Source organism: Nymphaea colorata, chromosome 2 (genome assembly GCF_008831285.2).
Source record: "Nymphaea colorata isolate Beijing-Zhang1983 chromosome 2, ASM883128v2, whole genome shotgun sequence".
Lineage (NCBI taxonomy): Eukaryota > Viridiplantae > Streptophyta > Magnoliopsida > Nymphaeales > Nymphaeaceae > Nymphaea > Nymphaea colorata.
Genome location: NC_045139.1, coordinates 23,627,061 through 23,649,659, shown reverse-complemented (window position 1 = coordinate 23,649,659; position 22,599 = coordinate 23,627,061). Strand labels below are relative to the sequence as shown.

At 34.8% G+C, this 22,599-nt stretch overlaps 1 protein-coding gene across 1 annotated transcript; it reads left to right on the top strand.

The window, feature by feature from the left end:
• Nucleotides 1-5,025: 5,025 nt before the first annotated feature.
• Nucleotides 5,026-20,021, top strand: LOC116247653 (uncharacterized). The gene is made up of 6 exons (XM_031619887.2): nucleotides 5,026-5,430; nucleotides 5,708-5,907; nucleotides 6,465-6,605; nucleotides 6,708-6,788; nucleotides 19,597-19,721; nucleotides 19,812-20,021. Exons 1-6 carry the CDS (start codon nucleotides 5,196-5,198, stop codon nucleotides 19,858-19,860), a joined length of 831 nt encoding a protein of 276 aa, XP_031475747.1. The 5' UTR covers nucleotides 5,026-5,195; the 3' UTR covers nucleotides 19,861-20,021.
• Nucleotides 20,022-22,599: the final 2,578 nt, after the last annotated feature.

Sequence of the window (22,599 nt, the reverse complement as noted above, 5' to 3'; positions counted from 1 at the left end):
TAGATCTTATTATTGAGAATGTTCGTAAGATGGCTAAAGTAAAAAATTGTATATCTAGAGCAATAAGAATAACAAAATTTATATAAAACTGTATAACAAAATTTACATGCAACTATACTTTGTTATTGCAAATGATGAAAAACTCTTTCAGCAACAAGAGGGAATCCTTGAGGCCAATAGATACAAGTCTATGACAAACTTTATTTTGCTTTAGAGTTTGTTAAAACACAAAAAATAGTTTGATAAGGATATTTATATCTAAATAATGGAAATCATTAAGATTCTCTAAGTTAGAAGAAGGTAAAGAAATTAAAAAATCTGTTCTAAACTCATTTGTTGAAAGACAGTAGCTATATTAGTAAAAATAATGTTAATTCAAGTATTAAGCTTGGTTGATAGTGATAATAAACCCAAAGTTATATATATATATATATATATATTGATCAACAAGAGACGAATGAGCCAACTCCATCACCCTCTTCATGTTGTAGGATATTTCGTGAATCCAGCATTCCAATTCTCATCTAATTTTTCAATGGTAGAACTTGAATAGTATTGAACTACACATTTATAATTTATATACATACATATATATATATATCAACAAGAGACGAATGAGCCAACTCCATCACCCTCTTCATGTTGTAGGATATTTTGTGAATCCAGCATTCCAATTCTCATCTAATTTTTCAATGGTAGAATTTGAATAGTATTGAACTACACATTTATAATTTATGTTTTTATATATTTGTTTATTTTTGATAATGGATTGACTTTTTCTATTAGTTATTTTTAGTATGATGTGGTTAAATGTGGATTAAAAGAATGCATCATGTATTTAGAGCTATATGCTCAAAAGGCAGTAGATGCAACATTACATGTTTGCTTTTATTTTTTACTTGTAATTCTATATAGTATTAATACTATAACTTTACTACATCATAATTTTTTTTATTAAATAAAAATCCACACGTGCTTAATCAGATTTTAGTGCTCCTTTGGTTCTAGAAACCAAAAAAAGAAATATTAGTTGTCTTTTTCATTGTTACTCCATTAGTTAATAACATACTTTTAAGTTTTAGACATTTATTTTTTTTTTAAATTATGCATCTACTAATTAGTGTCATTGTGCTATTGACTTAGTAGTATAAATTTGTAAGTTGAGCATCAGAATTGTACAAAATTGCAATATGCATTTTTAGCCAAATATGTTTTTTCAAGTGGATGTGAATACAACTGAAGCATCTTTGATCATATTCATACAAAAAACATAATAAAATATAGCATAAAAGATCAAATGGCTTGGCCTACATGCATTACAACCTGAAACTAAAAAAGAAACAAGTTTTAAAATACTTCAATTCTATCTCATTGAACAATATCTTCATTGGGAAAATAGTTGTGGATTGGATATTAGAAGAATCAGAAAATTGTGTCAATAATGAACTAAACACTTTTTGTACTACAGTGCAATGAATAGAAGAAACTGAAAGAGCAAGTCCAAACCATATTCATGCAGAAAATGAGCAAGAAGACCTTATAGATATGAACATTTTGTTGAATGATGATCATGATAACCATGAAATAAGAGGTGATGATGATATAGAAAGCTTGTATGAGTTTAAACTCCAAGTATATAAGAACTATAAATATATATATATTATGAAATATACACTTGTATAGTAGTACAATCTCAAAAGTCAAATGTTTTTTGGATTTCTCAATATGTTTTTTTTATATTACAAATCATTTTTGGGTGGATTCATGGAATTGCATTTCTTGCTTACTCTCATTTTGGTAATTCTTTTTTGTGTCAACTCATTAAATATGTTATGATCACATGAGATGCTATGCATGAGAAATGAAAGTTATTATCAACTCAAACTAATATATATTTTAGTTTTCTAATATGAAAATATGAAATGAAGAAAGTTGTATGATTGCAATATATTATATATTTTATCAATCATGAATTAAAAGCTTCAAGTTCAAACATCAAAGTTCATAATCTAAAACATGCGTCAATCAAGCTGATCAGGTATGCACCATGGCTCTTACAAATTCCCAACCATCTTTTGTATTATGATTTATGTTTTAACTTTAATGTCATATTAGTTATTATCTACGAAATTTGGTTATATAATTTGATCTTTTGCATTGTGCAATTATTTGTTATTGTACTTGTTGTTAGATCTTGTTAATTATTATTTGGTAGTTGTGCAATTGTAAGTTGTGTTTAATTCTCATAAATTATGGTTGTTTGACCTCCTGCTCACCCAAAATGTATATAGCTGATAATTACTTGTTATTTTATAAATACATAGGAATTTTTCAACACATTACAGTAAAAAAATATACTACAAAAATTTATGACCTAACTCTACTAAGTTGTTGAGTAAGCTTGCTAACCCGATGATTCGGTTGTCTGCCAATCCGAGTCCAATTCTTGAAACCTGAACCAGCTGAATCACTGAGTCAACTCGTTGACCCAATTATCTCATTGTCTACTAATCAAAGTCTAATTCTGGTCTCAAGCTTAATGGAGCTGAGTTCGAGCTTTCTTAAGCCTGAGCTAGTCAACTCAAGCTTGGTTGTTGTGCTGCTTGAGACTTGAGATGAAGTCAAGCCAGCCCAGCTCATCTCCAAGTTGGCTTTATCAGCATTTCTATTGCTGCTTCTACATCTTTTCCTTTCAAATTATTGTCATCCCAATTACTTCATTTGCCTTCTCTTGTATTGGTAAATCAAGTCCAATTTCATCCACCATTAAGCTAGCCACTATTGATGTGTGTGCCTCAAAAGTTCCACTTGTATGTGCACAATCCCTTTATTTAACATTCATCGAAGTGGCAGAAAGTCGTGGCAGAAAGTCCTTTTTATTTAATATTGCCCCAATGTCATCGGGGGCATTTGAATGACACCCTCATCTAACTCAGATTTAGGAAATTTTGGTTTTATAAAAACTAAGTTTTTTAATCAGTTTTGAAAACCTGGTTTGTTTTTTAGGCAACACCCCCAAAACCTATTTTTTAGAACTAACCGGAGGAGGTCAGGTTTTTCAATCTTTTTAACAAACTAGGTTTGAGAAAAATAGTTATTTCTTAGATATAGTTTTGATGGCAGCCAAACACTCCAAAAAACTGGGTTTTAGAGGCCAAACCAGGCTTGTTCCTTGCTTTCTTCAACTTTTCCTTTGCTAATTGCATATCATGTAAATAGATATCTGTTCTTCCAAGGTGATTTTTTTGAGCTACAAGCCAATTTTTTCATAGCTCTAATTTGAGCATCTAGTAATAGAAATCAACGACTTCACTTGAACCAAAAGCCGTATGTTGCATGATTGCATTAGGAAAAATTAGGAAAGGAACAGCATAAATTGCATACTAAAATATGGTGAAATGTGAAGATGTTCAAAAAATGAATTTCACTAAATCACGACAAATTACTGCAATCTATGACTCAATACAATGCATTTAGCACAGTGGTTGGCTAAATCAAAAGGCAAACTTGCACATTATAACAACTGTGAACGGGCGCTCTCAATTAAACAATGAACCAAGCACATAAGAACATCAAATTGTAACTGCAGAGGACAAACTTATAACATCATGAGAGCGCTCTACAAGAAAAAATGGATCCAAGCCTATTGGACAATGGATATTGGGAAATAATAAAACCTACAAGCATTAGAATTTTTCAGTTCATATGCAGGGGTGGAGCCCGGATCTCATCCTTTGGGGGGCGAATTAACATACGACAGATTGAATAATTTTTTTTTTCATGGAGGCCAACTCTTATTTTCAAAAGTCTTACAAGGGTCAAACTGACAATTTTGAAAATTTTCATTTGCAAAATCTAATTTCTCAAAATGTGGGCCCCTTGGATCCCCCCCTGTCTATGTGCTACCAACATTATAGAGTTAGTTTCATTCAAGATTCATGCGACATTGTAGCAAACAAAGGTTGAATCACAACAAGCTGTGGAGGTGACCATACAATTCCTAAACCCTAACAAATTTGACAACGTTTACTTCCAACTTTTCCCCAAAGATGAAAAAAAAAATCATAAACCCTAATCGGAAAACTGAATCATAAAACAGTAAACCTACGTCTGAAATTAGGATTCAATATCATAATCTCAAATCCAACTCCCAGGTCTGAGATCTGAGGCTATCAAAAGTAGCACCCTAATGCTGTAAACTGTAAACCCACCAAATCTTACCACGAAAAAGACTATCATATGCTCCACAGTACCAGCATTCCAGAAGCTCTTGCGTAACTTTTAATGAGAAAAGTGAAAGTGTTAGAAGAAAATGGGAACAAATTCTACTTCCAAAGGGTGATGAAGAGATAAGCACACCTGCAAAAGATTCATATATAACCTTGAACAATGGCAAGCACACGGCAGAAAATAAGGCAGAGAGAGAGAGCACACCATGGAGGAAGAACACATAAGGACAACCAAAATGGTTTTTTGCACCAAAAAGTTGATATTTGTCGTACATTTGTGGTGGATCTAATTTCTCATCTGAACATATTTTTCTTCACCAAGAAAGTTCTGCACTTCGGGTTTTTTGGGTTAAAGAGATGTTAAACACCACGGCAGCAATCAACATTTTTGTTGTGATGTTTCGCTGATATCGTGGAAGTTTTTGTCATTCCATCCATTGGCCATTGCACTTGCTGGCCCTACAATGAATAGAGAGGACGTGGAGAAGGGAGTAGGAGACCCAAACACGACGGCTGCTTTCGGGTCAAGCAATATAAAATATTGGTTAATTATACGAATATAACGAATATTATATAACGTAAGAGATGTTTTTCATCAAAAATCTCCAGCAAAATACAACGTAGGATAAGTTTTTCATCAAAAGATTGGTAGGTATTTTCGTCAAAAGATTTTCTACCAAACACTATTTGAAACCAAGTAAAATTTTTGAACGGCCTGAGAATTGAGTCGAGTTGTTTATGAGCAATCCTGCCTGCACCACACGCAGGCACCATCTCCCCTCTCCTATATATATATCAATAGTCATAAATGCCGCTGGTGCAAATCGATTAAATACGCTTTTCTTGATTTTTTCCTCCCCCGCCGAAAGGAGGAACAAGGAAGAAGGCGAGTCGACCCCCACCCTCTCTCTCTCTTTCTCTCTGTGTCTCTGTCTTCTCTCTGCTGGCAAGCGAAGGAGGGGGAAGATGCGGCCGTCCATGAGGGCATCGAGGAACCCACTTAAAGTGTTGATAACATGGGTGAAGAGGCAACCCCCAAAAGTGAAGGCCTTCCTCGCGGTCGTCACGGGGATGGCTGCCATCGTCTTCCTAAGGTTTATCGTCCACGACCACGACAACCTCTTCGTCGCCGCCGAGGCCTCTCATGCAATCGGTATCTCCGTTTTGATCTACAAATTGATGAAAGAGAGGACTTGTGCAGGTCCCATCTCCCTCTGCCGTCCATCTACTTTTTTCCGTTGTTTGCTTGATTTCTTGCAACGAACAGGGTTTCGCAGATCTCCTTCGATCGGGTTTGGTGTAGTTGTTTTTCCTATGGTGAAACCACAGCGGGCGATTTTTCAATTTTTCAAATTTTGTTCTACTAGGCGATTTCATGATGTTGGTCGAGGAGTTTTCCAGCTGTCTCTGTCGAGTTTGCTTGGTTCATATTTGCGAAGTGGTGGATCTTTCCTGTTGATTCTTCGTTGCTGCTGCAGGGCTTTCCCTCAAATCGCAGGAACTGACAGCAATATTTTTAGCTGTCAGGCTGTATTGCAGCTACGTTATGGAGTATGATATACATACACTGTTGGATTCGGCCACGCTTGTTACAACGTTGTGGGTGATTTACATGATCCGATTTAAGTTGAAGTCGAGCTACATGGAGGATAAAGACAACTTTGCATTATATTATGTGGTGAGCTAAGTTTTATAGTTGACCAATGATTTTCCTTTTCGTGTATTTCCGCTCAAATTTTCGTTTAGTCTACTTATAATTAACTGCTTTGCTATAACTTAAAAAGGTACTGAATGATGGGAACGGCCTAGCCGGTTCGTTCCATATTTATCTGCCATCTAGGGGCCGTCTGGCCAATTTTCACTAATCCTAATCCCACCATACAGCTGGATGTGGAACATCCAAAAACAAAAACATGGGTATATTGAGTTTTATAAGGATTTTAAGGTTAATATTTTTGCTTCTTAGCCTTCTCAACTCGAAATGTGCAATCTAAACATCAGATTTTTATGATTTATTTTATTCTTACTTTTTGCACCCAGCAATTTGGATAGATTCTTGAAAAAAAATGCTTAAAAGCACCGGATGACACAAATAATGGATAGCACAATCTGAATTTTCAATATATATTGACACACACACTTATGACGGTAAGGTATGTGGCGTTAGTTCTAAGATGGTCTTAGTGGGTTGTCTTTACGATGCCATATATGACTCGAAACAAACATTCGATGCAGGTTGTTCCATGTGCCTTACTGGCCCTTGCTGTTCATCCTACAACATCCCACAACATAATTCATAGGATTTCATGGGCTTTTTGTGTGTATCTGGAAGCAGTTTCTGTACTACCACAGTTACGAGTAATGCAAAACACAAAGGTAGGGAATTTTTTGTCCTTAATTGAAACCCACATTTTTTTTTGTTCTACTTTTGATTGAGATGCTTACTTATGTCTCTCTTGAAATCTGATCATTGTGCAGATTGTTGAACCATTTACTGCTCATTATGTCTTTGCATTGGGTGTTGCTAGATTTCTAAGTTGTGCACATTGGGTTCTTCAGGTATGACATCAGCTGGGTTTATTTAATTAACTGTTTGAAAGTCTTGTTTCCTGCTGACATTTCAACACTTGATACTTCATCTTTAAGTATTTTTCTAGACCATAAGCATTGTTTCATTCACAATGCATATCCTTGTGTATATATCCATATCCTAAGTGTTTGCTGGATCGGATCAGCACATTTTTTCCTACTGTTACGGTTCATAATGAAACTCCTCTATGATGTGGCCTCACAGAAGTTTTTTATGATATAGCTTGTTTCTCTAGGACATGCAATTTTGCTATCATGTGCATGTCCTGTAGAATTTAATTGAATTCAGTCTCTATTGGAAAGTTGGATGAACAATAAACATATCATGTATAAAGAAGTAAACATTTGTAAGTAGGTAGGTGGGTGTATGTGCACATCTGCATACATACATTCATGTATGTACATATGGATATAAATATTTTAGCTCTAAATAGTTATTCTTTTGTTGTGTCTTGATATCTTATAATATATAGAATGAGATTAAGGTTTTTCAAAACCCTCACTTGGCCCTTTTCTTCTTTTTATCTTGAATACGACTGCCTAAGCCCCAACTAGGTGCCAGATAGGCTTTTAATGGGGTGTGCTGTGTAAGCGTGCTTAGTACTCTTAGAGTGTGTTTGATAGCTCATTTTCCTAGAGAAGCAGATGAGGTAGCCCGACTTTTTGGTGCGTTTGATAGCCGCGGATCTCAGAATAGAGGCTGATTTGAAATCCCTTTTATGTGAGAGCCATAGAGTAAGCAACCACCGTTTTTCGCCATTATGTAAAAAAGAGGAGTTGAGATCCTCAGTATATGGCCAAAGCTTCAGATTTGAGGTTGGATGGGAGGGAGATCTGACCTAAAATCCTCTGATTTGAGATCCATAGTGGTCTCAATTTACCTCAGATCTCAGGTTCGAAGTAAACGAAGACCCCTTTAAGGATATATGTAATTTTTCCATTTATCTGAGTATCTTAATGTCTTGAAGACTTAGTGGCCTATAATTTGTCAAGTTTTAATACTTGAAAAATCATGTTTTCATGTCCAAATGACATTATCTAAACTATCAGTTATTAATTAAAGCATACTAGATGTGTATATAAGGTTTGATTGCAATGACGTAAATATCTGGCTATGGTTTTCACTTTTCACAGCACAAGTGTAGGTACTTAGAGAGCACCTAGATTATGATGCATAAATAGAATTCTACGAGTGAACAAATCTAACAACATTAAATAAACTCATTTTTAGATCTGATTCACATCTTCAAGTTCTGCAATTTCTTTTTTAACCCTATAGTTTTGGACGTTTGGAGTACATCTATACAATTGAATTCTTAGAAACAATCTTAAGTGATCCTAATAACTAGATCGCTCCTAGCATTTTATTTGAATAATCCTTATATATATATATATATATATATATATATTATATGTTTATACTTTATACTTTATATCTATACATTCATATGTATGTCTGTATATATCCCTAGATGGTGCCAACCACATTTGTCTGCCATCCAGGTGTTATCCGGCTAGTTCTATAATTCTATTTGATGGTAATTTTTCCAAAAATCCAACCATATGAGTGGATGAAATCATGAAAGTATACAGAATTATATGTTCAGAAAGGAAAAATAATGAACATCTGACCTATAGGTTGGATTTTACAAGGATTTTAAGATTGATGGTCTTAGCAGCTTTATTGGTTAATAAAATCTGATCTAGACATTGTCTTCCATGATATAAAAAATGTTATTACATACATAAACACAAAGATATACACAGTAAAGCTTGGTGAGAAAAAAGAACTTTGGTGAAGAGCAGAAAAAATCATCTGACCGTGTGAGGGTAAAGAGTTTGATGTTCACAATGATCCTCATGCCTTCGCATCAATGTGTGAATCAAACTTCTCCTTGTGGTTGAAAAGTTTCTCTTACGGCATGATAGACTGAAACATCCACCATTTTTTAAGCTAAATTATTGCCTAGAGGTGTGAGTTGTGGGTGCTGGGGGAACATATATAGTCCAGGAAAAATCAAATTAATAATTAATAATTAACAAGATACAATTTCATGAATAATTCAAGAAAAATAAAACAAATTGCCCATTGCCACACTCAATTTGCACACACAGTTGTTTATGAAGAGTCCATGGGTCGTGTCAACTTTTTTGAAGAGTTTCCATTACTTAAGGATTCATTAGTTCTTTTTTGTTGTATAATACATGTTTGTGGGTTGATGTCATGATAGCTGTTATAGCGGTTTTTGAAGTTTTCAATTTTTTGAAATTGTGTCAATCATATGTTCCTTTTAGCCTGATTTGTTATAAAATAGATCTATTTCATTTTTCAAATGACTTGCTCAGTTGATTCTAGTGTATTTGATAAAGTCAGAAAGTAAAGACACTTCTAAGTTTTAGTTGTGGCAGAAGCCAAGTGATGGGACTGGGTACTTGACATGTGGCCATTCCTTAGGAGATCAGAATTATAAGGACATCAAAGGGCTCAGGTCATATGAGAAACAGGAAAGAGTTATAGCCATGTTCAACATTGAAGCAACCACTACGGTTGTCCTTTCAAGATTTAGATCTTGACGATTTCACGAAAGTACAAGAAATCTGCTTAATATCTTTCTAGAAGTTAATTTGTTACTGCTTTAAAGAGAGATAGGTAAAGGAAAACGTCATCTTCTTATCCATTTTATTACTTGGTGGCCCACATCTTTAGTTTGCAATCTGTTATGGACCTTGCACATGAATCTCATTTATGGAAGAGACAAGGAACACTCTAAATAGATAGATACTATGTAATCAAGTGCTATGTCACACAGACAAACCTGGCCCACATCTTTAGTTTGCAATCTGTTATGGACCTTGCACATGAATCTCATTTATGGAAGAGACAAGGAACACTCTAAATAGATAGATACTATGTAATCAAGTGCTGTGTCACACAGACAAACCTGAAAGTTCACTATGGACACGCCTGTTTAGCTTGTAGTTCCCTGACATCTTTGTATACTGACATTAAACTGACTTCTGATTGAGGTCCTTGATATACAGAGACTTGAAATTTCAGAATTTCTTGGTTATGGAAGTGCTTACCTCTAAAAGGGGCCTTTCTTGTTCAATTTTAAAAATACATTTGTTACACTTGTCAAAGAAAGTGCACATGTGGATATAAAAGGATTAGAGTCCAGCCCCAGCTGGAGAATACTACATTTTTGGCAGGTGCAATGCTATCCTTGTAAATCATCACTATGGAGCTTCAAATAATAAAAACACCCTGCTAAAATTGATGTCCTTATCATCAAAATCCTTGAAGCTGTTCATCATCACAATTGTTGTCAAATTCCTCATCTCCTACAGTTGCTCTTCTCTAGTATGCACATAGTCATTAAACTCTTGTGCTTCTTCAATGTTGAGCTGCTTACCATCCTCACAGAGTGCATTGGTTCTTCTACAATCTACATGTCCTGCATATAAGAATGTTTCCAGGTAACTTCTAACTAATTGATTCTTCTATAATTCAGGTATCCTACATATCCTATGTCACACAAGTGTAGTGTGAGTGCATGTCCGGTGTGTGTGTATGTATAAGGTTATCCAAGAAAGAAGCAAGAACAACTAAGAAGCTATGATTCTATCACTAATTTAACAAAAAAACAAAAAAAAAAACAAAAAAAAAACAAAACAAATCGTTGGTTGTTGTGCCCACACCTGTGACATGTTGACTTAGGTGTGATGACTATTTTGAAGAGTCCTTGTGACTTAAAAACGTCTTTACAATTGCATAAACAAGTTAAAAATTGATTAACAAGTATGAAGTTGATGACTGTTCTTATGAAACACATTATATCCGAAGCTGACAAGTAAATTACTTTGTATCTCTCTTAGTTGCATATGCTGAATGTTAGTAGGGTGCTACAACCTTTTGTGCATTTTTGGTGTTTTGGGGGCTCAATGTTGGATACGTCATATGCTCATTTGGTGAATTTGCAAGTCAGCTTGGTGGTTCACCAGAGACAAGGGTTTTCTATATGGTTTGTTAAAAGCAAGATATAAGAAAAGGAAAATTGAAAATATATGCAGTAACAGAAAGCTAAACAATTTAAATCATTAAATTTGTGAGCGACATTATCCAATTAAATTTTAAATCATGAAAAAAATAGAGGGCCAAAATACATAGAAAAACTGTTATCATTGCATCCTTTATGAGTTTCCTAAAAGATCGAAGTGTATGCAACATGCATAAATATTACTAAAAGAGAATATGAGCTCAGTGACCACCAGTCCATCACTATGAACAAATTTGTGGCCTGAACCATGAATCACGACTCGTGACTTGAATGACAAGATAGTGAAAAATCCTTTTAGAAATGCAATACATCGAAAAGGAGTAACTTTTACAATCATGAGCAAGCAGAAACCAAGAGAAGAAAGTAGTCGCAAAAACAACAGAAGAATAAACAGGTTAAACTTATTGTCAAGTGTGAATATTTTGTAGACAAAGGTAATGTAAGTCCTTGCAGTGGTGGATAGAGGCTGGTGAAGCTTCTCAATGTCTGAAGGAAAAGGATGATAAAACCACAACACAGGCACTCACAGCCACAGACACTCATAGAAAGGGGGGGAGAGAGAGAGATAAAGAGGGAGAAAGAGAGAGAGAGAGCGAGTTCCATGTGGGATCAGTTGACTGCTTGACACATTATAATCGAGGGACTGCAAAGTAATTGAGGGAGAGGGAAAAGGGTGGACAATGAGGAAGGGAAATTCGGTAGTGACCTTCTTACTAGCATTCTACCCGCCTTTAACTTTTTCTTAGGGGTATCCATTTTGTCTGACCAAATGACGAGACTTGGTTGAACTTATGCATAATTTTGACATTAGAGGAGGCAGCCAAGTTTATGATGTGTTTATTTTAATCAAGCAATTTTGGTCCTTTGACAAGTTTACCATTGATTTAATGGGTAGAGATCTGATCTGTGCTGGCTCAGCTGACTTGCAATGAAAATCGCCAGGACAAGAACATACTGCTTTTGTGTTCTGATTATTTTTTATTTTTTAATTTCATTTGATATGAATTTGCAAGTAAGTTTCCATTGCATGTATTTGGAGCTATGTCACACGGGTGCGGATGCGATACGGGGATACGGGTGCGGATACGACAATTTTCAAAATTTTCGGATACGCGGACACGGCTACATTAAATATTCTAAAAAATGATAAGATTAAAAAAAACATTAAATTAATAGTTCACTCTTACAATCTTGTGAGAAAATGTGTTTTATCACAAAAGTAATGAATATTTGAAAGGATTGTTCATGGAAATAATTAGATGCATCACAAAAAATTGATAAAATGAAAAAAAAAAAACATTAAATTTTTATTTTTTATTTTTTGCCGTGTCCTAGCCGAGTCCCGTGTCGGAATCGCCGTGTCGGCGAGTCGACACAGGTACACGGCCTCTTTAGCCGCGTCCGTGTGACATAGATTTGGAGTTTATGCCTAATGAAGGATTCTACTTGCATAAGTTGAACATTTTGATGTTGTTCAGCTAAGTTGCAAAGAGAAGTTTTCAAAGATTGTAAAAGTTCCTTTTTTTTTATTATCGAAAAGAAAAATGTTTAAAAAGAAAAAACCTTAGTGCAACCTGTACAACTATCTCTCTTTCTATCCCCGTAACTGCTATGCTGCCTTCCCTTGGTAAGTTGCAGCTGCACCCACATCATATTGACACAAGTACAGCAGGATAAAATGATTGATACAATGTTGCACAGGTTAAGTGTTTCTTGAAAATGTCATGATATTGCAATATGAGCATGAGGAAGCTTAGTCCAGTTATTTATGTTGCAGTACATAAGAATATGTGACTTGTTTCTTTTCAGTGGTTGCTGATAGCTTCTTTTGCTTTATCCAGGGCTTGATTAAGATATCATAGTAGGACTATTTTCGTTGTCAACTAATATGAGGACCTACACTAGGTGTATTGTGGTTTTCTATCAAATTTATACATGGTGTAGGTAGCTATTTCTAAGAATCTAAATATATTATACAAAGTGTCTTTTTTGAGTCTTTTTCTCCCATTTTTTACGCTTGTGGGCATATAACACATTTATTTTGTTGATTTATTTTATGACACTTGTGTTTCGTGTTTCACTTTGTATTGTCAAAACATTTATCATATTGATAGATTGCACTTGTTGCACAGGAATCAATGCACACAATTTGTGTACATTTGCATACACCTATTGTGATGCATGGTTGTGTATGTTTTTGTGATTTCCTAGCAACTTTTATGATGCAATGATAATTGCTGGGAATTTGAAGATCCAATATTTTGCATGCAACCTGGAAATTTGTTGCATTATTTGTAATGAATTGGATTGTGTTTTCAGGCTGACTTTTTTTATAACCTTGCAAAAACCAATAGACAAGGTATCTATAGTCATTACAATATTGGTAATTGGATGGTTCCAAACATAGTCATAAAAAATGCGTTTTAACACGATAAATAAATCAGCTGTTTAAAACTAAAAAAAAAGGTCAAAACAAGAAAAACACGAAAAAAAGCGTTTTGTTCATGGTAGGCATTTTTTTTTCAATGTCAAATTGTTCCTAATTTTTATTTGTTGCTTATTTACTTATTTCTTGATGTGTGCTATTAGTTTGTCGCTTATTTTATTTTTTCTAATTTTCATTTTTTAAAAAAAAAATTACCATTTTTTTTTTGTTTTTTTTAAGGATTCCCTGTTATACTTGAGAAAATCTTGCCGTTTAAAATGCAAAACGCGAGAGCATTTTTTGTGACTACGGTTCCAAAATATGACAGAAAATGAAGTTCTTTAGTGTTTTCATCTTTGTATCTTTTAGTTGATCTGCCATAATATTTTATGAAATAATCATCCAACTCAATCTCATTTTTCACAATATGCATTAACTGCATTGACAATAACATAAAGAATTTACTCTCTTAATTGATAATACAAGATATTATACGCACTATGAGCTTATTTTTTGCCATATCTTTAAGGACAAAAGAGTTTACTGCATTAAAGGGTTCACATAGCACGGAATGACACCTCATTCCTCAACCACCATATTTCCTTCTCAAAGATCACAGTGGTTCAAGTATATTATATATATATATATATATATATATATATATACACACACACACACACACACACACACACACGCACGCAAGTAAACATATCGTATTTACAATAATCCTTAAATATACAAGGGGATTGCAACATATGAACGGTTCATATATATATATATATATATATATATATATATATATATATATATATATATATATATATATATATATATATATATATATATATATATATATATATATAATGTGCATAGGCATTTATGTATCCTTGGTCTTCTTGTTATTCTTTGTTTTCCTTTTCTTTTTTATTTTCTTGTTCTAGCTGTTGACTGGTCCAACAGTTAGTTTTTCGAGCCGTTGGAACCACTCCAACAGCAAGTTCCTTCATTTAAGTTTATTGGTGTTTTGTATTGCTTGTTAAGCCAGTTTTGTGAGGATTCTTAGGGAATAATATTAAGTTTTTCAAGAGTGTTTGTAATGTTTTGTGTTTTAGACTGTGTTTTTCTGCTATTGAAGAGTTAGAGCTCTCGTTTAACATGTTAGAGCTCTTATTTTCACGGTGTCAGAACTTGGCTCTGTTTGAGAGCTGTTTGTGCTCATTTCTCCATGCTGTAGATGGCTTGAAGTGGTGCGTGGTGTTGCTGCTTCCAAATCACCGGTCACCAACTGTTTCATGGCTGTGCTAGACAGAAACATTTGTGTTGCTGTTGGTGAAGGAAGCACTTCAGCCTGTTAGTTGTTCATTCGTCTTGTTTTTGCCCACCAAGTGTTTTGACAGTTGGACTAAGAAGAGGTCTGACGTGCTCTGTTGGTGACTCTGCTGTGTCAATGTCAATCAATTTAAGGCAGGGTTGCCAGATCTGCTTCAGAAACCATAAAATCATCATCTATGTCGCATGGACATAGACATGGGTGTCGGTGTCGGTGTCAGACATGAGTACAAGTATCAAACACTGCAAGCCCTAAAAAATTGGACACAGAAATGGCATATATATATATATATATATATATATATATATATATAGAGAGAGAGAGAGAGAGAGAGAGAGACACACACACACACACATGGAGAAACAATAATTTTCTTCCAACTTTTTTTAGTTGCACCATGCACACATTAAAAGGAATATAAAAATGGCTATGTTTGAGCCAATATGGGATATGGTTCTAAGGGAGACAAATTCAAGGGGAGAACTTCTACAAATTTGTTATTAGGTTGGGACCTGAATTTGATGATGTAAAAAGCTCATTGATTCAAGGTTCCTTCTATGAGTGAAGCTATTGCCGAGTTACAAACGGAGAAGAATAGTTTGGATCTCTCCAAAGAAAAGAATGATAATATTAGACCTATAGGCCACCACATTTCAACAAATCAAACAAAGAAGGGGGAAAAAAATCATATGTTTCTATTGTCTAGACGAGGGGCACGTGAAAGCTAAGTGTCCTAAATTGAAGAAATTTGAATGAAAAAGAGGCATCATTGGAGTCATGAATGCAGAAACAACATGTCATCCACATTGGACATTGATAAATTGGTAAATGCACTTCAACCAGTTTCGAATGCTCTTCAATCCCAGTGGAGGAAATACTCCAACATTGAGAGCTGCAGTGGCATCTATATCATCAACTAAGTACTCTTGGACTCTTGACTGAGTATCATCCTTCTGTATGACTCCTATTGGTTTCATACTAATTGAATGCTCCAGTGAAAAATCGTATCCTTTTGTCAAAACTACCAACAAAACTCCTATTGCAATTGAGTTTATTAGAAACATTGACAAAAAATTTGATTCAAAAGTTTTAAAGCTTCAAATGTAAGATATATTCCAAAACTCAACCTAAATCTTTTATCTATTTCTTGTATAGCTGATCATGGTTGTGACATAATTTTCTCACAAAATAAATGTTTGATATAAGGCCAACTTTCCAAGAGGACAAAAGTTGAAGTTCTTACCTTTTGATAATATAATCATTGCTTCACAAACTCCATTTGATTTGGTGCATACAAATGTATGGTGTCCTGCTCTCGTCATTTCAAAAGGGGGGTTTTGCTTGTTATGTGATTTGCGTTGATGATTATTGATGATGTACTTGGATTTATTTTCTCAAATACAAGTATGAAGTTTCTACAACATGATTGAGACTCAATTAACTTCAATATTAATATTTTAAGAAGTTTTTCTGGGGAGAATATCTTTGAAACGTTTTTAAAGATTTCTTAAATGAGAAAGATATTATACATAAAAAATCTTGTCCAAAAACTCATCAACAAAATGGAATTGTTGAAAGAACACAGACACTTAATTGAAATTATGAGGGCTCTTCTTGTACCAAAAAAATGTTCATAATGATTTTTTAAGTCGAGGTTACCCTCACCTCTGTTTATTTGATAAATAAAATGTCCGCTAGAACTTCAAACAAAAGTTATCCTTTCTCCAAAAATTTCATAGTTTAAAGCCTAACTGTAATCGGTTAAAAGTTCTTTGGTTGTAAATGCTTTATTTTGAATGAAATAATGACAAATTTTCTTCTAAAGCATTAAAGTGTTAGAGGCTATTTTGAAATTCAAAAGGGGTATAGAATATAGATGTTATAATATTGAAAAAGTTTGTGTCAAGAAATGTCATTTTTATTGAAAACAAGAGTGGATTTGAGAAAATTGAATCCAATCATGATGACTATGCTTTTTCCTGTGAATGGATGGATGATGATGCATGTTGTGAAGATGATTGTTAAAGCCTTAAAGGTATGGTAATGAAAGTGATGCTGTGAATGAACAAAATGATACTCCATGTGAAAATAGGCCGCATACAGAAACCTTCACTTATGCGAAAAGAAATCGAGTTGTTGAGCCAAACCAAGCTAAGGCTCACCAATTATCTCTAGGAGATCTTTAGAACAACCAAACAACCACAAAGATTTATCTCCTATGACTCTTTTTCCCCAAGACATAGGTGGCAATTCATTCGTTTGATGAACACTTTTGATGAAGCTCAAGATCAATCTCATTGACTTGATGCAATAAGAGCTGAATTTGATGCCCTTGAAAAGTGTAACACCTGGGCAAATCACAGAGTTGCTTGTAGGTAACAAGGTTATAGGATGTAGCTGGTTATAAAGTGATGGATCTCTTGAAAGATATAAAGCTAGATTTGTAGCTAAAAGATATACACAATAGTATGGCATAGATTATGAGAAAACCTGCGCCCGTTGCTAGGATGACCTTGATAAGGACTCTAATTGTAGTTTCATCCATAAAACATTGACCTAGTTTTTAGGTGGATATTAAAAGTGTTTTTTCTAACTGGAAATCAAAATGAGGAAGTCTACATGGATGCTCCTCCAAGTTATAAAGTACCTAAAGGTGTTGCATCTTAAGGAAGCCCTATATGGGCTAAAACAAGCTCCAAATGCCTGGTATGATAGGTTTACCAATGTAATGTTATGTTTTATATCTTGTTATTCTAACATAGCTATGTTATGTAAGAAACACTCGTATTTGTATAATAATATCATTATTGTATATAGATGGCATGATCATTACTACAGAGATGATGAAGGTATTGAACATGTTAAATGCTTTCTGAAAAATGAATTTGAGATGACTGTTTGGGTTACTTTACCTATTTCCTTGGTACTGAAGTAGCTTACAATAGAAGATGATATTTATTGTCAGAAATGAAGTTCACCAATGATGTTAAAAGCAGGTCTGAATAACAGATGACAAGGTGGTTGATACCCCTGAAGCCTTAGGTATGAACTATAAAGATGAGAGTTGATGCTGGAGAAATATTAGAAAATCCTCTACCTTTTCGACAATTGGTTGGAGCTGGCATATCTTTCCATTACTAGACTAGATTATGAACCAATTTCAACAAAAGCCTACATCTGTACGCATGGGAGTTGTGCTGATGATTGTCCGTTACGTCAAAAGCACCATTTCTAAGGGACTTATCCTATCCTCTTCATCTAATTTGCATTGGATTGCTTACATTAATGCTGATTGTGGTGGTAATCTTAACAACAAGCATTCCACCACAGGTTTATGGACTTTTTTAGGCAACTCTCTAATCTCTTAGAGGTGCAAGAAGCAAAATGAAGTCTCTCTTTTCTCAACCAAAGTAGAGTACCATGCTATGGCCACTACCATATAGAGATTGTATTGTTAAAGAGTTTATTAAAGGACATGGAAGTTCATTTGGCCAAAAGAACCCAGATAATAGGCATAGTTTGTTAGGTGTTTTGTATGGCTTGTTAAGCCAGTTTTGTGAGGATTCGTGGAATAATATTCAGCTTTTCAAGAGTGTTAATTATCTTCTGTGCGTTACTCTGTGTTTTTTCTGCTATTGAAGAGTTAGAGCTCTTGCTTTCACCATGTTGTTGGGATTTAGCATTTTATTCGAGCTTTAACAAATAATAATTTTCATTGTAATCTTATTAACATACTGAACTTCGTCTTCATTTCCTTTCATAATCACCACACGTGTTGAATCTGTTAACCTAAGACCAGTATCTGGACAGATATGTGATGAATTCACGTTGGGAGACCCTCTTTGAACCCTTTTTAATATTCTTTTGTTTCCTAGCACTGTGCTAGCCTGTATTGCAACTTAGGATCCCTAATCCTTTGCCTTTCTATCCTTGTCCTATTGATGTATGAACTGTCTGTATGAGTATCTCCTGTTGCTTTACTTGTTTTCTTCTTAGTTACCACTCCTTAGGCCCTCAATTTTGTGAGAAAAGGGCCTTCTATTGCCCTAATTCTTTAATATTTTACATATTTTCCTTGATGTTTATTTGTTTGGAGCCACTAGAAATATGACACATCTATCATTCATAAATATGCAAAAGAACATGTATGAATTTCATAAATCTTATTGGACATATTTCAGTTACGTTGTGTGTGGGCATGTGCAAATGTGTGTATGTATGTGTGTCTGTCTCTGTGTGTGTCTGTGTGTATGCATTTTTTATATGTATTAGAAATATGACGACTTTGTCTTCAGATTTTCTCTACAAAAACTGAGTTATTTGTCAGCATACAGTTAGATGTAATGCTTTGCCACTTACCAGCTATTCAAATGGTTCACACTAGGCAGCATGCCAACAAATTCTATTGGGAACCCAAATCACATGGTACTCCAAACGTACTCATGATGGTATAGCAATTTCGGGAGGCATTTACTACTGATAGCATACTCAATACTTCACAGTTCATATCTGGGTCAGGTCCTGGATTTGATTCTGAGCACTTTTCTTCTTTAATTACAGGGATTGTTTTTGAACTTACAAAACTATTTTACTTGACTTTTATAAATAATTCACATCTCATTCTCTCTTCTCCTTCTATAAAGGGTTATGTGGGGTATATATATATATATATATACACATATATACATATAATTATCTGTCTAGAAAAGTCAAATTGTGTTTTTCAGCATAGCTTCTGCCCTTGGTTCTACGACCGTAAGTCCTCTATTTGGTGCAGTAATACATAAGCCTGGATATCTAACCCTATTTTAGTGCATGTATTGGATGCTTCTGATGGTTTTAAGTCTTTGACAATAGCAGCCATTTTGTGAATCAAAAGATCGTACTGGCATGCACCTTCATTTTTCGTTCTGGACGTGAGCAATATTCTTTCTTTATGTTGCATACTGCTTTTCCTTGTTACAGGTTGTGGATACTGGTGGGCGTCTCCTGACGGCTTTGGGTTATGGTCTCTGGCCCTCTATGGTGCTTCTCTCCGAAATAGTGCAGACGTTCATTTTGGCAGATTTCTGCTATTACTATGTTAAAAGGTGATTATTCTGTTTTCTATTTTTCTTCACTATGAATTTCTGGTATTCCATGACACGACTTTGATAAAAATGCCTTTCTATTTGTAACAGTTTCTTTGGTGGGCATCTTGTGTTGCGCCTCCCTTCTGGAGTGGTGTAAGCTTAAAGCCTTGCAGAATGTATTTTTTTGTGTCCCACTGCTTTATGGGTAACTTATCACAGAAGAAGTGTTTTGTTAGATTTCTTTTCCCAGCTCGTTTGTATCTTGTGATTATTGATTGCTTAACTAATTAATCCACAGTTTTTCTTTTCAAATGCTAATCTGCTTGTCTCTTGGAACAGTCTTTCCTAAACATCTAGGTTGCTGCAATTGCTGAAAAGGTTAAAAGTTTTAGCTCAAGTTTTATACAGTGCTAAAAGATATAAGCTTGCATCTTTTTATCAGATTTTGGTAAGGTGCTTCTGTAATAGCTTGCCCCCATCTGTTTCATTCGTTTCTTTGTTATTTAGGGTACAAATGTTGGCAGTAATGGACGTAAGTTGTGCTTTGAACACAATTCTTTTTCCTTGTAGCTTGCATTAGGTCTTTGAGTTTCGCTTCCTTCCCCCTTGAATGAGGACTTCACATACCTGCCTTCGGGGACTGTTTGTCCAAGATGCTGCAGATGTAAGTTGTAATAGGTTTGGAGCTGCATTTGCACCCCAGTGGAAGAGGTTGGATCTGGGGTTTAATGAGTGCTGCCCATTGAGGATGACACACAGTCAAGTGGCTGCACTTTTTCTTTTTGACAGGCAGCTGTGTTGGTGCGGTCACAGTCAGTTTTTGCCAAGAAATGCATTGGGCTTGCTGAAATTCTTAATCTTCTTTACCTTGAAGTCTTCAAGTCTAGCCCCTTCGGCATGGTGGTCGATGCTCTTGTTGGCCAATTAGTTCTACATTTTGTTGACTGGAAACGGCTGAGGGTTTTCTGACTATACAAGGAAAAGGAAATGATTTCTAACAAATCCTATGAATCTCGTGAATAACTCACTAAATGTTTCGGATATATAAAGGCTTCTCCTACACCTGGGAACAAAGGCAGGCCTTAAAAAAGGGTGTCGTAGGCTCCTAGCATTGGTTTATTTGGTCAACCTCAGTCTACCTGCCGCACAAGTAGGGAAACAGAGGGTATGGATTGAGTTCATCTCCAACTAATTTTAATTTGATCTGATAGGCGAAGTTGAATTACTAAGATATCTGATCCATAGGAATCCAAATTGGGGTCGCCATCAAGTATAATTGCATTTATTGGCATGAAACGCAGACGCCTAACATCCCTTTCTCCCTGCTGGCCGCTGACATTAAGGGCTAAAGGAAGGGCTTGGATCCCCAAACCGCGTGGTGGTAGGATTAAATTCTCCCAGGCTACTGAAGATAGAGTGCGCGCTGTTCCATTCAGTTCCTGGTTTCTCAAAGCTACAGATGCAAGCAACTCGTTTAGATTAATGGATACCTGCAACAAAAAATTACGTGTTTTTTCTTTGTTTGGCTGTCACAAAACCCAGTGAAGCAAAGTGCAAGTGCACATAAGATGAAACGCAAGCAGTTATGATTCAGAACAGGGAATAAATCACTTCTCCATTTTTCCTCCATCTTGCGGCTGCCCAACTTGAAGGCATAATTTGCTCATGTCAATTATTTTAAGAGCAAGAACAATCTGAGTTCCTATCTTATGGGAATTGGTGTACTGATAAATAAAATTAACTCGTCCCAAAGTTAGAAGGGCGACCTGGTTGCAAAAATAAAGGATTTCTAATACACATTTTCATGTATTTATACCCAAACACAAATGAGTTAAATTGAAAAGATAGGAGACATTGATTAGACGTCTTGCTTCAAGGGTGTCATATACCTTGTTAGGATGATATCACACTATGTATTTACAAGTAAAACTCAATATTACTGTCACCCATCTAACAAAGAAGTCCCCACACCTATGCAAACCCTTTATACAGTTGCTATAAAAAAAATTGATCATACGATAGCATTGGATTCATATCTGCATTCAGATTTGCTCAATGAAACGAACCAAATACTGCTCCTCTATGAGAAAAAGTGGCAGTTCAAGAGAATGATAGAAGACAAGTACAATGGTGTGATGACCAATAAATTCAAAAAAAATTCTAAATGAATAGTGGGTGCCTAACATGGGCACCATATTTGACTTTTTTAGAGAGGATAGTTTTGGAATTTTGGGGAAAATGTATATTTTTGTCATTTTATAATAATTTTCCTTTTTTTTTATTATGGCTCTTGGGATGTCATGATGTTAACATGGGAAGTCATGACATCATCTTTTACTACAGGGGTGTTTTGGTATTTTTATGAAACATAAAATTTTTTGGAGGTCAAGTTCTACTTTTGCCTTTATAAGGGGAGGGTCTTCCATTTAACTACTAGTGGCATTTTAGTTGTTTTTAAAGTACAACATTGTTAATTAGAATTGTTGGATTTAACATGATGGATGGTTAAGAGAAAAACAATAAGAAAAATGTGGTGATCATTTTCATCATTAGTATTAGTTTCTATTTTTTTTCTTCATATTTTTCTTTTAAGTATCTATCTCTATTAGATGGATAATCCTAGTTAGGCTGAGAAAAAAAATGATAGGTATTTTTGTTATCTATTATTAGTCTACACATTTTCTTTCTCTCTCCTACACACACACATATATATATATATATATATATATATATATATATATATATATATATATATATATAACTTGTAAGATAATAATTTTTTTTCTCATTTTCAAGCTAACACGACATGTAGAGGCCCGAAGATGTAACCTCCTCATACAGCTCACCAAGAAGTCTGAATTGCGAAAAAAATAAAAAATGAATGAACATTGAGGTT

Coding starts and splice junctions, on each gene's coding strand:
- LOC116247653 (XM_031619887.2), top strand. CDS start 5,196: ATGCGGCCGTCCATGAGGGCATCGAGGAACCCACTTAAAGTGTTGATA. Junction 5,431..5,707: donor GAAAGAGAGGACTTGTGCAG/GTCCCATCTCCC, acceptor TTGCTGCTGCAG/GGCTTTCCCTCAAATCGCAG. Junction 6,789..19,596: donor GTGCACATTGGGTTCTTCAG/GTATGACATCAG, acceptor TCCTTGTTACAG/GTTGTGGATACTGGTGGGCG.